Consider the following 13,802-nt stretch of genomic DNA (forward strand, 5'->3'; position numbering starts at 1 on the left):
CCTCATCATCGGGAGTCGGGAGAGTGCGGCCACACTCAAACCCGTCAAGCCCTCTTGGGCTCCAATGACACACAGCAAAACGCATCATCTTTGGAGGAAAAGCCCTTAGTGGCCTCCAGTGCCTTAATTCTGCTGAATCCCGGAATGGTCGGGGTTGGATGGGACCTTCGGAGATCATCTAGTCCAACCCACCTTGCTCTGCACCAATATCTCCGCACCGAACACCTGAGCCCCCCAGCCCTGCGCAAATAAGAATTGGCCACATGGTTTTCCCCTCAGCGAGCCTTTTTATACTTTGCACTTACTGGGAAATATTTCACACTGAGAAATCAGATCTGCCGCACGCCAGAGCCACAGCTGGTCTCAGCTGGCAAAGCTCCGCTGAAGTTGGTGCCATCTGCCCCCTTCAGACACCCGGCTGAGGACCGAGCCCAGAGCGCCGTGGGGTGCTCAGCATTCATGCCACGGCATGAAAATAAAGCGGGACTTTACGATAGCTCCTATACTGATCTTTTCCTTCCTAAAGGGATAACCTCCAAGCTAAAAAACACATCGCATCCTCTCTCATTGCCTTCCAATTTCAGCAGAATTAATTTAGAGGATGGGAGTATAAACAAGCCGTGATTTCAAAGCAATTTAGCCCCGTAAAAGTATGTACCAGACAAGCTGAATCCAGACTGGTGCAGGTTCCTCACGGGTGGGGCCTGCTGTTTGGCAGGAGACGTCTTAGCCGAGGAGGCTGGCGTGACCGTCTTCGGCGTCACCGACACTTCGCAGACGGGTCCGTCGTAGAGGCCTCGGGGCACACCCCGCAGCTCCGCCAGCTGCAAAACACGGGGGCAGGCAGCCTTCAGGGTCAAAACAGCCTTCAAAAGGGAACTGAACAGCTGGCCAGATGTTGCAAAGCCAAAGACACACGCTTCTGAGATTTGTCTTTCCAGCCAGCCCGTCCCCTGCACCACCAAGTTCTGCCCTTTAATGATCTCAACCCAACCACTGTTGTATTAAAGGCTCCTGACAACTCTCAAATGAACCTTGTTACTCATCCCCAAAAAGCAAAACATTGCCGAGGCAGAGGCAGGTCTGCATAAAGAGGAGCCAGGCCACCTCCGCATAGCCGGCTTGGGAGCTTTAGATTGGGTTAAATGCAATTATTCCAGTTGAGATGCTGCGCAATTGGATTTATAGGTCAGACACGTATTTCTGTGGGAGAGCAGCACACACCAGAAACCACGGTCTGTTCTCCACGGTGCTACATTATTTGAGGTTGTAATTTTGATAACTTGCAACTTCTTCAAAATAACAATTAAGGAAAGCTCATTTGCAAGGAATGTGAAAATTACCCAGGGTCAGCAGAACTAACACAGCTCCAGTTTTGTCCAGGAGAGGGCAACACTTTGAACATCAAAAGACTTTTCTCCTCAGAAATCTGACTTCATCCAGAAATAAACTTCTTAAATTCTCAGCGACTAAGCTGCAGCTGAGCGCAGTGTCATCTCCTCTGTCAGTTTTTACCAACTAAAGGCATATCAAAAGGCAGCTTCTGTTTTGAATGGGGGTATTTTACAAAAAACACTTTTCCAACCATTTCAGCCTCTTAAAAATAGAAAATTCTCACTTTTAAGCAGTCAGTAGGCTGTGCCTGTGACTCACCAGTCACCAGACAAGAGCATCTGATCGTATCTGACAGAAGGGAAAGCAGCATAACGTATTTATAACAATAAATTAGAATTCCAAATTGTTGCTGAAAGGTTTGATATATAAATGCTATCAATAAACTTCTCTTGGTACTTCTGAGACGGGAGAAGCCGGACGGGTTATTTGCAGATTGACTCGTGTCCAAACCGGACGGTTCCTGGCCGCATGCTCTGCCTAGGTGTCCCAAGACAGAGGAGAACTAAAGAGCGGAAAAATAAAATTTGCAGAAAACCCAAGCTCAAGCCAAAGCATATTCCTGTAATGACTCAAGCGAATAGCAAAAATGAAAGAGGAATGAGATAAATATGGCTCCTGTCCAGCGAACATTTTGGGTTGCAGAAGTGTGTGTCTGCGAGCCAGGGGACAGCATCTGTTTTCCACCCACTTTAACTCAGGGGTTCCAGTGAGAGAAGAAATGCGCATCCAGCCCCTGAGACTCACCCTGCTCCTTGCTTTGATGCGCTTGTAAACGAAGTCGGGGAAGGGTTTCCTGGGGATATACCGTCCGGATCCCTCGGTGACATGGAGATTCCCATCCTCCAGCACGATCTTCCCCTGGCTGATAACCACCAGGGGAGACCCACGGCACTCCATGCCCTCAAAGATATTGTACTCCAGAGACTAAAAAACAAACAAAAAGAGAACACGAGTCAAGCGTATTCTTCCCAGCAAAGCCTGCTGTGCTTTAATTAGCAATCACCAGTCATGCTAATTGCCAGCATTTTAAGGACAGACGGAAGCAAACTCAACAGCATTTACCTGAGTGCGGTTTAACAGAAAGGCTGGTCTTTATTATCAGTCTAAATTTATCAAGGATTTACTCATGCAAAATTTCCACTGCAACAAGATTCACACAGAGGAAGTACAAGTAAGAATGTCTCAAAGCCCACCTGTTTAAATGCATTTAGCACCTATCTCTTCTGAACTGCACGGGATTTAGGAGCCCAATAAAGTTTTATCCGAGTTTCATACTAAAAACGATGATATTTTGAACAGCTGTATTTCAAACCAGTGTTTTGGTTGTGGGTCAGGGACCAGGACAATCTTGTTTTACTCTTAATGGGATTCCTCATCCTCAATTAATAGGATTGGAAACATCACACCACGGAAAAAAGACAAGTTTTGAAGGAATCCCTGGTAAACGTCCCACCCATGGACCATCCTGGAACGAGATGCTCCAACCATGTTATTTGGGGACTGTTACTCCAGTGACCATCTCTGAGACAAACCCAGGTCTTTTTTACGGAGTTAATAATGGAGTTTGCTCTTGAAGTGTGTTATAAGTATGGGTAGGCTTGACTGCAGATTTACAATTAGCCAGAACGGCGGTTAAACCGACACTGAACCAGGCCCAGGCTGAAAAAGAGTTGTGGTGGCAAAGGAGGAGGCTTGGTTAGAAGCTTATGAATTAGGCTGTCCAAGAACAACACTATCTCCCTCTCCGGCTCCTCGTTTCCTTGCCAGGCGGTGGCGAGAGCGGTGTGAATTCTTGGAAAATATCCGTATGTTGCTCTAGCATTTAAAAAAGTAACAATCATCTGATGCCACATAATCACTACGTCTCCTTGTGTCGCAGCAACCGCTCTGCCTGCCTTTCAAAGAGGCTTTTGTTTTATACTTGACCAAACTAGGACACCTTGCCTCTAAAGGCATCGCCGGTATCGATTTCTCCTCTAACACAAGGCACGCACGCGGTGTGAGACACAAAAAACCCCAGCAGGTGTAATGCCAGGTATAAGAGGGGATGTAACGAGAGAGGGGAGGAGGTTAGAGCGGGTCTTGTAAGAAAAAAAACCCCTGCTATTTCTTAGACAGCCCTTCAAGCTTTAAACAAGCCACTCCAAAATGAGCGCCCTTCACCCTCCATAGTCTTGGCACCCAGTTTGAACATAGAGATGCAGCTTTCAGCAACAGCTGGTCATTGAGTGCTGAGGTGCAGGGGTTTCAGGGGGATCCGCAGTCCTTAGCCTATAAAGCCTTGGTCACCCCATGGCGGATCTGGGTCTCCTTCAGCCTAGCCCAGACCTATGGCAAGATCATGGAGCTAATCCTGATTGTACTGGAATCATGGAATCATAGAATGGCCTGGGTTGGAAGGGACCTTTCAGATCATCGAGTCCAACCATCAACCTGACTCTGACAGAAACCATCACTAAACCATGTCTCTAAGCACTCTGTCTACCCATCTTTTAAAACACTCCAGGGGTGGTGCCTCAACCGCTTCCCTGGGGAACACTCAACCTACTGGACCACATCCACAAAAGATAAAGTCTCTGAGTTTTGTGCTAGGAAATTTAAAGAGTCTAATTCATTTCTTGAAGACCACAGCCATTAAACAGCAATGACTTTCGAACGCTTCATCCAGCAAGCTACTTCCAGCTCTCTGAGCCACCCGTAAGCACAAACCCGGGTTCAGACCACTAAATTTGGCACCTAATAGTGGTCTGTCCCTGGGCTCCCTCCTCTAAGTCTTTCTGCTCCAGACCAGAGGTGTGATGAGTCTGGAAGCACCTCTAAGGTGACCGAAATGACCGGACTTCTGAGTCTGGATGCCTCCGTTAGAAGTCTGAGCACAGGCGGGATGAATCCAGGCCATCTGTGACCAATTCTGACACAGAGTTAAGTCACAGGGAAGTGAACCAAACCTTTAAAAAAAAGTTTCTTTGTGAACATGCCCAGGGATCCAAGTGTGGAAGAAAATTTTGCTCCTTCAGCTCCAGAGTGAATGAAAGCATTCACGGAAAAAAGAACAAGGAGTTTTTTTCCAGGGAAACATTCCATAGGTTCATCGCCAGCAGTGAAACAAGTCGTCAACAAATGCAAACAGTGGTTGCTTTCTCCGAGAGAGTGCTCCAATGTCACAGGGAGACTCCAACCAGCCCTTTGCACTGGGGCTGTCCTGCAGTTTCCCACGGGGTGGGCCAGCCTCTTCTCTGCAGGAGCCAGGTATAAGATACGGGACACAAGTGTGGGACGCAAGCAACCAGCGCCTCTAACAGTGCCGCACAAGAAACAAGGAGAAGGTCTGGTTACCCTGGGTGCTGCCTCGTGCCTCCCCGTGCCTACAAACCTTGGGGTGATCGCCAGTAAAATCACGTCTAGGTATGACTCCACATACAGGTGCCAGACCAGTACGTGGTGTAAATCCACTCAGACTCAGTGATCTGGATCAGATGTCCAGCAAAGGTGTCCATGAGCTGACAGGCTTCACCAGCCCCAACATTCCCACCGGTAGTGAGCCAGAAGGTCATAAATGACACATTGTGATAAGAGGCCTTTTGATAATTTAGCAGATTTAAAGAGCTTTCTGTGTGCTCAGATCCAAGCACCCAACACTCAGAAAGAGCAAACAATCTCTTTGCTCCAAGGGGAATCTCTGAGCATTCACGTGGTTTCAGATTTGGACTCAAAATCGTCTTTCCCTTCTGCTCGCACAACTGAGCTCTACTGGGTTTAAGACCAGAGAGGGCTTGGGGCATCGAGAAAACAAAGCCCTAGAGTTGCCATGAGCTCTAGTTCTTGGCAGCACAGTCTGTCTCTGAAGGAAGAGAGGAGGAAATGAGCAGCAGAGCTCACATCGTAGAAAACAGCCTTACTATGTTGTGAGTCTTGGCGGAGATTGTCTTGACACTGTCAGGATCCCAGATAACCAGGTCAGCATCCGAGCCCACTGCAATACGGCCCTTCCGCGGGTACAGGTTGAAGATTTTAGCTGCATTTGTGCTGGTCACAGCAACAAACTGGTTCTCATCCATCTTGCCAGTCACCTAGGGAAAGACAAACAGAGTCACTGCGTTAGCCAGGTGGGGACCGCTCCAAAAAGCAAACAGCAGACAGCACAGCAGGTTCCCCAAGATCTCCACAGGGGCAAAAAACTCAAGCGGAAGGACCAAAACAAGTGGCTGGGGGGAGATAATAACACACCGCTGCAGCTCTTTCAGCTCAGAATGTCTAGTTGTAGCCTAAGCCTATGACACGTGTGACATACCACAGCCTTATCCCAGATGATGGACATCCTCTCTTCAGTCCCGTTGGTTCCTTCAGGGATCAGGGTGAAGTTGTCCTTCCCAACAGCTTTCTGAGCAGTGTTGAAGGTGCAGTGGGCACTGCCAGTAACTTGGAGGTCTCCACTGGAAAAGACAATGATAAATATTTAAGATATTTTAATTGTCACAGGTTTACTCCTAAAGGTAAACCAGCCTTTTGCTTGCTGGCAACAACAGCTATCATTGCCTGACGATGGAGCACATGCTGTAGGAACACAAAGAGATCTACTCACCAGGACAGTAGCGAGTTGAGAAAATCAGGAGTGGTTGGGTCAGGACTCAGTGGTGGGGAAGTAACAAAAGCTGCCGCCTTAGCCCAATTCTTGCTCCAGTAATGAGACCCATCGGTACCCAAGCTGGCTGTGATGGGCTCTCCATACACCACAGTCCCTGCAGGACAGGAATACAGGCAAATCCACTGTGAGCACCAAGCAAACGTGCATCTCCAGCCTGGCTTCCAGGCATAAAGCATCCTTCTGAAATAGGACAAATTGGGTAAGCTATGCCGGCATCACACGCTGCAGGGCTTCTTGGCATTTCTCTTCATTATGGGATCAGAGAGACACAACACGGGATTGAATTCACTGCCCTGCACAAGCAGATAATCAGACATCGTTCAACTCCTGTTCAATGCCCCTCTGAAACTACGTGATCTTACTAAGGGCATTTTTTTCACAAGCAAGCTCTTAATTTTATATGCCTCTCTTGAGATCTCTAAAGAAATACTGAGCATTGTCCAAAAATCGGTCCCTCAGAATAAGTACCCAAACAGATAAATACCTGAGTTAATAATAAAGATACTGTTACTGATAAGAGCATGGAGCAGCAGAATGTGCACAATGCCCTCAAATACTGAGGTCAGTGTTGATTAATTGTGCTTGAACGGGTTACCGTAAAGATCCATGGTATTATATCCTGGGCCAAGAATCTTACGGAAGAGCCTGAGAAGAACTGTAAGAACATGAGGAGATCCAGGTCTGATCCACGGAAGAAAAAGAATGAACAAAAATAGTGCCTGCAATATTTTTGTAAGTGTGGAGGTATTAAAGAGCTAACAAGGTTGGGTTTATCGGAGCAGGCTCTGAGCATAGATCAGATAAGAGAAAACTCTCCTATAGAGAGTTTCTCCTATAGAGAAAGCCCATCGCAGAGGAAATATCGCTGTTTCTGCTTCACAAACGCAGCTCGGGGAAACCGAGCGATTCCCCCAAGGGTACACAGTAAATCTGTGGCAGAACTAGGAAATTAAATTGGATCTTCCGACTCTCTGTCCAGCGCACTAACCACCAGTGCATCCTTCCTCTTCATTAACATTTTTGGAACCACATGAAGGAACAGCGGGTCCTTAAGGCCATGACGCTTTGCGAGCTGGAACGCAGCAGTAACATCTGCATGCCAAGCAGATGCAAGACGCTGCAACTTCAAAAGCACTGCAGGCCGGTAGCCCCGCAGATCTGCTCACCAAACGCAACCTTCCCTGAAATCTCTGTATCCATCTGGCTTCTGAGCCCAGACACTTCACGCGTTTGTATCTGCCTGCAAAAGATGCGGGTAGTTAATACACCTAACCCTAAATACGTCAGTCGGAAAAGACTGGCAAAGGCAACGACAGAAGTGGTCAGCGGGGTCTTACGCACCTCACCATGCAGATTAAAAAAACCACGATCTTTCTTTAACCATATTGCCTGAGCTACCGTTATGGGCTCTCAGGCTCGCTGGGAGAGAGCGCGTTAGCTGTGGCAGAAGGATGCGTGAACCGGCTTCACGCTGCTTCCAGGACCACACTGAAAGAGGAGGTGTAGGAACAGCCTTTGTCAGAGGGGATCCACCAGCAGAGGAAGAGGCCGACTGACATCACTTGCCACAAATAGGGTTACAAAATCAGAACAAGGCGAAACACACGCTGGCTATTAATGGGGAGCCTGTTGTGGGCCAATACATTGGGAGGATTGTTCTGCAGGGAGCGATGTTTTGAGCTCCCAGATCTGCCAACGACAAGAGTCTGCAGGGAATCTCCTCCATACAAATGCCACTGGGAACATCTGGCTTTAAATAACATTCGTTCTTTTCCATTTAGCAAATCAATTCTGTTTTGTTTTCGCCTTGGATTGTCTTCAGTTATGGTTCCTCTGTTGCTTGGGAGGGCAAGGCGAGTGCGTGTGGCCCTCCTGGGTTACCCAGTTGGGTAACTGCGCAGCATTTAAATTGAATTATTTAAATAAAGGAGCAGAGAATGGTGTGCCATTTATACCCCAAATTCTCCTTATAAGGAGAAAACGCAATCTGAATGAAAACTGTGTATGCTAGTTCACTGAGGAGGCTGAGTGAAGTGAGTTCTGTGGATCATTCAGCTGGGACAATCCCAACACCTTTTACAGGCAGGGTAACACCCAGCCAAGCCAGGCTGTGTATTATGGCTTCTGCAATACAAGCGTATAGTCCCTCATCCCTCTACTTGCCCATCAGTGGTCACAGGGGACAGCAAGCGTAGCAAGAAGGTGTTTTTATTGATGCCCCGTCTCTGTGATGCATTACATCCCCAGCACTTTACCTAGAAAAAGGAAGGGATGCTTCCCTGGCTCACAGGACTGAGCTGCACAACGACGGCAAGTTGTTTTCTGGGGTAATGCAACACGCAGCCACTTTTGCATGTCAACACATCTTCTCATTTCAGCGTGATCTCCACTAATGGAGCTAGGACAGGGTGGTTTATCCCAAACAGCTTCAGCTGCTTCCACGCCACCAACAGAAAGAGATGCCTTGGAAATCAGTCCTCCTCACCAACTCTGAACTCATTTAACAGGAATCATGGGACCAAAATACTTCTGAGCCAATACACAAACACAAATCTGTTTGCTGCGGTAGGAAATTAGCTCTTCTCGCACCAAACACCCAGATGGAAAGTGATGTCATTTGTATATCCATTCAGGCTTATTTAGACTGCATAAAATTAAATCCAACCCTTCTGAGGAAAGAAGGGGGAAAATCATCCCTCCTGCTTACTCACCCACCCAGAGCCACTTTAAATAGACATGAAGGGTTTAGTCACAGAATCAAGCGGGGAGACAGGCACTCACTGTGCTTTGTAACCCTTGCTTTTGGGGGCAAGACAGCAGGGTCAAGACTTGGGAGAAGCTACCGCATCACTCGGAGCAGCTCAGCTCCCTCACGGACCTCGGCTGGAGAGAGGAGACACAAGGCAGCAGCCCCCACCGCAGGTCTGAGCCTTGGTTCCCGCAGCATCCTCAGGCAGAGGCAATTGCAATTCCCAGCCCAACCCAGGCTACTTATCCCAATTCCTGTTCGGATGCCAGGCCGTGAGTTCCGGCCCATGAGGAGTATCTATTTCACAAGCAAGGAGGAGAGCGGATCGCTGGAATCGGTAACCTCTTTGGTTACTCCAACTAAATCCAACAGGGCTTGTGAGTCAGAGACCTCTGTCAGGACTCTTGGAATCACTGCTGACCCCAGGAAGCAGCTCAGCAGAAAGCACCAAGGAAAGATCACAGAAGCTGGAAGGAGGACACAGCTCGCAATCTCCAGGGGGATTCATTAAATGGAGACAGCATGGAATTACTCTGCAATAACATGAAGGCACATGGCTCAATAGGACGAGTGTGAAGGGAGAGGCTCTAGGCTGAACAGAAGGAACGGCTCCTGGTGCTGACACCACCACTGAATACTTGTCATGGGAGATGAGACAGAAGCAGTTGCTTGGGACCTTTTAAAAAAGAGCCTGGACAGTAACACTGGAAAAAGTAACCTCTCCTGTAGGGATGAAGCTTACATTGGCAAGGAGTTGAACTGCATGACCTAATAGGGTGCTTCCATCCAAGGGAAATAACTTACCCTTTTTCCTGGCTTGAGCAATGACATCAGCGGCACTTTTGCTCATCACCTTGGTGATATAAAGGGGGCAGTTGGTTTGGTTGGCGATGGTTATTGCCCGGTTCACAGCCTCCGCCTCCACCTGAGAACCAAAGGCAGCAGCAAGTTAGAGGCATCCCCCCACGGCAGCACATCCCCTTCACCTTCAGAGGCCCACAGCCTTGCTTTCACGGGAAAACAGGGTACCCAGCACCGAGATGAGAGACTTTCCACCTCTCCAATTCTGAGCCAGAAATATTTACAGCGTAACCACGATAATTAAAGTGACATCAAGCTGTAGTTCCCTCTCATTACTACCTTTTCTCCCAGGCTGCTTCAAAGATTCTCAGCAAGCAGACTAAGTCCTAAAACAACACTCCAGGTGCTCAAGGTCAGAATGATTAAGCCCCTTCTTTAACCTAGACAAAAATAAGCAACTAAGTGTTGACTCAACAGAACTATTCATGTTCCAGCCCACGCGGAAGAGAGATGCTGTAGCCACATACCCTGGTAAGCCACGTTTGCAAACAAGCCTCTTAAATTGCACCCTCCACTACAATATCTGGCTTGGGATCTGACACAGTGTGAACCACCCCATAAATCAACGACTTTTTCTTGCATGTGTAGAGAGATAACCTCAGCGAGACTGAGGGTCACTCTGTAACTACAGCCTTAGAATGAACGTCATCACTCTGCAGAATTTTACAGATCACACATCCTAATCAAAGCAGCCCAGATGACAGATTTAACAACAGGGTAATGCTCGTACAGCCTACTACCACAGAGAACTCAGCCTGCAACACCACATTTTCCAAGCGAACAGACAGAGGAACCTGAAACTCAGAGCAATCGGCCACCGGAATCCCAAATGCAAGAGGCACCACCAGCACCTCCCATGGGACTGGTACATGGAATAGAATCATAGAATCATCTAGGTTGGAAGAGACCTTTAAGATCATAGAAACATAGAATGGTTTGGGTTGGAAGGGACCTTAAAGCCCAGCCAGTGCCACCCCCTGCCCTGGGCAGGGACACCTCCCACCAGCCCAGGTCGCTCCAAGCCCCGGCCAACCTGGCCTTGAACCCCTCCAGGGATGGGGCAGCCACAGCTTCTCTGGGCAACCTGATCATCGAGTCCAACCCATTAGTTGGACTAATGGTCCAACTGATGGTCCAACCATTAGTCCAGCTACGCTCAGCACTTTTGAAAATCCGCTCCACAGTGATTTATTGCAGGCCAAGTGCTGTGAACTGTCATCAGTCCCGCAATCGGAATGCATCGACTCCTGGCTCCCAGCACCGTGACTGAAAGAAGTACCTGAAATAAGGACCCATCAGCTTAGGGAACAGTGTACTTGCCACACTGACATCTGAGCGCCCAGGAGAGCTCTGCTCATGCTGATGGAGCCACCCCCTCTAACACTGCCCTGTTTGCAGCTGGACTGCTCAAGAAACACAACACAGCAACAGCCAGCAGTTTTTAAAAGAAATCCAGCCCCGCTGCACCAGCAGGTCGGTCTCCAGTGCCAAAAGGGTTAAAGCCCTGGCCTGTCACCATGCCAGGACCGTGACCAACCCTCCCCAGGCAGGGTGATGGACAGAAGGGGACATTTTCTGGCCTGGCTGCCCCACGCAAATGCAAAAGGCTGCAAGGAAGGGTGTTTATTTCAGGACATTTGACTTGAGTGTGCCACAGCCAGCAGCACTCGCAGGGAAGACGGAGGCTGAATGGAAGAGCCAAGAAAAGCATCTTTGTCCCTCTTGAGAGACAAGGAGAGAACCCAGAGGGGCCAGTGCTTCCAGGCAATGGCATCAGTTTGCAAACTGCCTGCACACAACTCCATCCCTGCAGAAATCACGTTTCCACGCTGTGCCTTAGTTTCCCCACTTGCAAAGCACGGATAAAACAACGCGCACCTCCAGACTTTTTGACCAAAAAGGCACTTGAGCAACCACTAAACAGGAGGAGAATATTTTCTGCACAGAAGAGAAACAGGGCTGCTAAATTCATGCCTTGTGCCCAGATGCTATGGTGACAGGCACATAACAATAACCCAACGACTAGTCCAAAGGGGAATGTTTGCAATTACCAGTATGCATTAGAAGCCCTAGCACAGCAATTCTCTTGGAAAAAAAAAAAAAAAGAAAAAAAACAGACAGACATTTCCTGGAGCACTTGGACTGCTTGTGCTTTCAGCGTTTTTGTGGCTGAAATAAAAACAAAAAATGATGGCTCGCTCCGAAGAGTCATCACAGAATGATGTGAGCTATGAGGGGGAGAGTTCTGCAGAAAGCGATGGGCGATGCTGATTTGGGATGGTGATGCCCTAATTAAGGCTCCCTTTGCTGGCTGGAACAACGTGCTGGATACCACCACCTTGGCTCAACCCAGGTTACTGAGGTGAGCAAGCTAAACCCCTGAGTCAGCAGCGAAATTTAAGCCTTAATTCATGCCTTCTGCTCAACCTGGGCATTCAAAAGATGCATACGCTCCAAGTAAGACACAAACGCACATGGCCAGACCTTGAAAGCTTCACACTGACCTAAGTCTCACTGAACCGAGTGGGAGTTTTGATTAAATATGTATTTTAGACTCGTTCAACAACTCCTGCCAGGTTGCTGTAGATGGAGGTCTGAATTAAGCAGCTCTTCAGTAAGATGACAACCACCATCAAGTCCTTAGGGCAGACCTTGCGCTCCATACGGGGCAGCGTGAAAAGCCAAATCCAGCGTTAACAGCACCCCAGCGAGGTACCAAGAAACATCCGCTCCTACTGAAGTCAACAGGAATTACGGATCCGCTGCCGTCCTCAGAATCTGGCCCTTGTCATCAGCCAGCTTAAAGGGAGCTGTATGTTTTTAAAAACACAAAGCGACTCCCACGTTGGAGAAAAGGCGGGGATGGAACCAGATGACATCGTTTCCTGCTCTGTTTCCTATGACTTTCAAGGAGGAGAATTTTGTACCAAATGCTTCCACACCGGGCAGCCAGCACAGCTGATTCCAGCTGCACGGAGGCTGCCCGGTGACAGAGGCTGCAGTGACCCTCGTTTGAGGCAGCCACGTGTCCTCGGGCAGCCCTCCTGGCTAAATTGAGAAAGAACGCACTTCGGCAAAGCGCAGGAGACAGATGTAACAAACCAACCAAGCCAGGGAGCCACACGGTTCACGCTTTAAAGCCCCTGCTCCGCTAAGGATGAGCTTTAAAGTAGCCAGACAAAACTCGGCCAGTTTGACGTCCAGATCCATTAGGGTTAAGGAGCAGCCTTCCTTCCTTTAAAGTCAATAAAAGTTTAGGGGTGCTCCACACATGAGCCCCAAGTGTCACGTCAGCATCTGTTCCTGCTCTCCTGATGCAAGCCGAAAAATATGTTAAAATAAAAATAAAAATGCAAGGGTGGGTGGGTGGGAGGCTCAGTGCAAGTGTTTGCTCACAACTTACAGGAAGCAAAAAAATCCCAGCTCCCGCAGCCAAAGACAAGTTCCGTGAGCGTTCACATACTGCCCAAGTCAAGCATTTTTTCTTCCCCTTCTGCGTGAAGCAACTGAATGATTTATATTCCTACTGAAACGTCTCTGGATGCTGCTTGTCTGAACCAAGGGGAGGAAATAGAGGGGGAGCCTGAGGGGCACGTGTGGATGATCTCACACACCCAGCCTCCAGCTGCCACATCTGGCAGGCAGCAAAGCCCCAGTGTCTTGGAGGAGCAAAAAGAACGGCTTGTACGTAACGGATGGACTTCACAAACCCAGAACGCCACGGTGAGATGCCTGGCTTAGGGATACCGAAAGACTGGAAAAGAAGAACGCAGTGGGAACCAACCTGAAAAGCAAAGTTTTAAGGTTTTTTCTTACTCTTGAGATTTATTTTTAAGACTGAGAGGGAGTGAGAGGGATTGGGGTGCTTGACTCTAGAGAAATCTAGTGGGAAGTATGGAGGATAACTATATTAAACTAGGATCTGAGAACTAGCTCCCCTCCCTGGTACATACTTTCTGTGCCTTCAGCAAACCACTTAGTCCCCTTCAGTAAAAATCCACCACCGGTTAAATGTTCATCAAACGATCAAATATTTCAGTAATGGAAGGTCTGCAAGTGCCTAAAACAGAATGTCAGGATTTGGGCATATATTAAAAATTTCTGCTTATTCAGAGGAAGTCTTGATAAAACAAGGACTGAGAAAGAAGCGCA

The 13,802-nt window shown here is 48.3% G+C and overlaps 1 protein-coding gene across 4 annotated transcripts in view; it reads right to left on the reverse strand.

The window, feature by feature from the left end:
- Positions 1-13,802, reverse strand: part of DPYSL2 (dihydropyrimidinase like 2) — a 58,016-nt gene that overhangs the window by 3,364 nt on the left and 40,850 nt on the right. For all 4 annotated transcript variants that reach the window (XM_074563787.1, XM_074563788.1, XM_074563789.1 and 1 more), the window contains 6 exons: positions 9,594-9,714; positions 5,978-6,134; positions 5,687-5,828; positions 5,295-5,465; positions 2,140-2,319; positions 659-824 (listed from right to left, as the gene is read on the reverse strand). In XM_074563787.1, the coding sequence (XP_074419888.1) occupies positions 659-824; positions 2,140-2,319; positions 5,295-5,465; positions 5,687-5,828; positions 5,978-6,134; positions 9,594-9,714 (937 nt within the window). The remainder of the gene's footprint in view (positions 1-658; positions 825-2,139; positions 2,320-5,294; positions 5,466-5,686; positions 5,829-5,977; positions 6,135-9,593; positions 9,715-13,802) is intronic.

Source organism: Larus michahellis, chromosome 20 (genome assembly GCF_964199755.1).
Source record: "Larus michahellis chromosome 20, bLarMic1.1, whole genome shotgun sequence".
NCBI lineage: Eukaryota > Metazoa > Chordata > Aves > Charadriiformes > Laridae > Larus > Larus michahellis.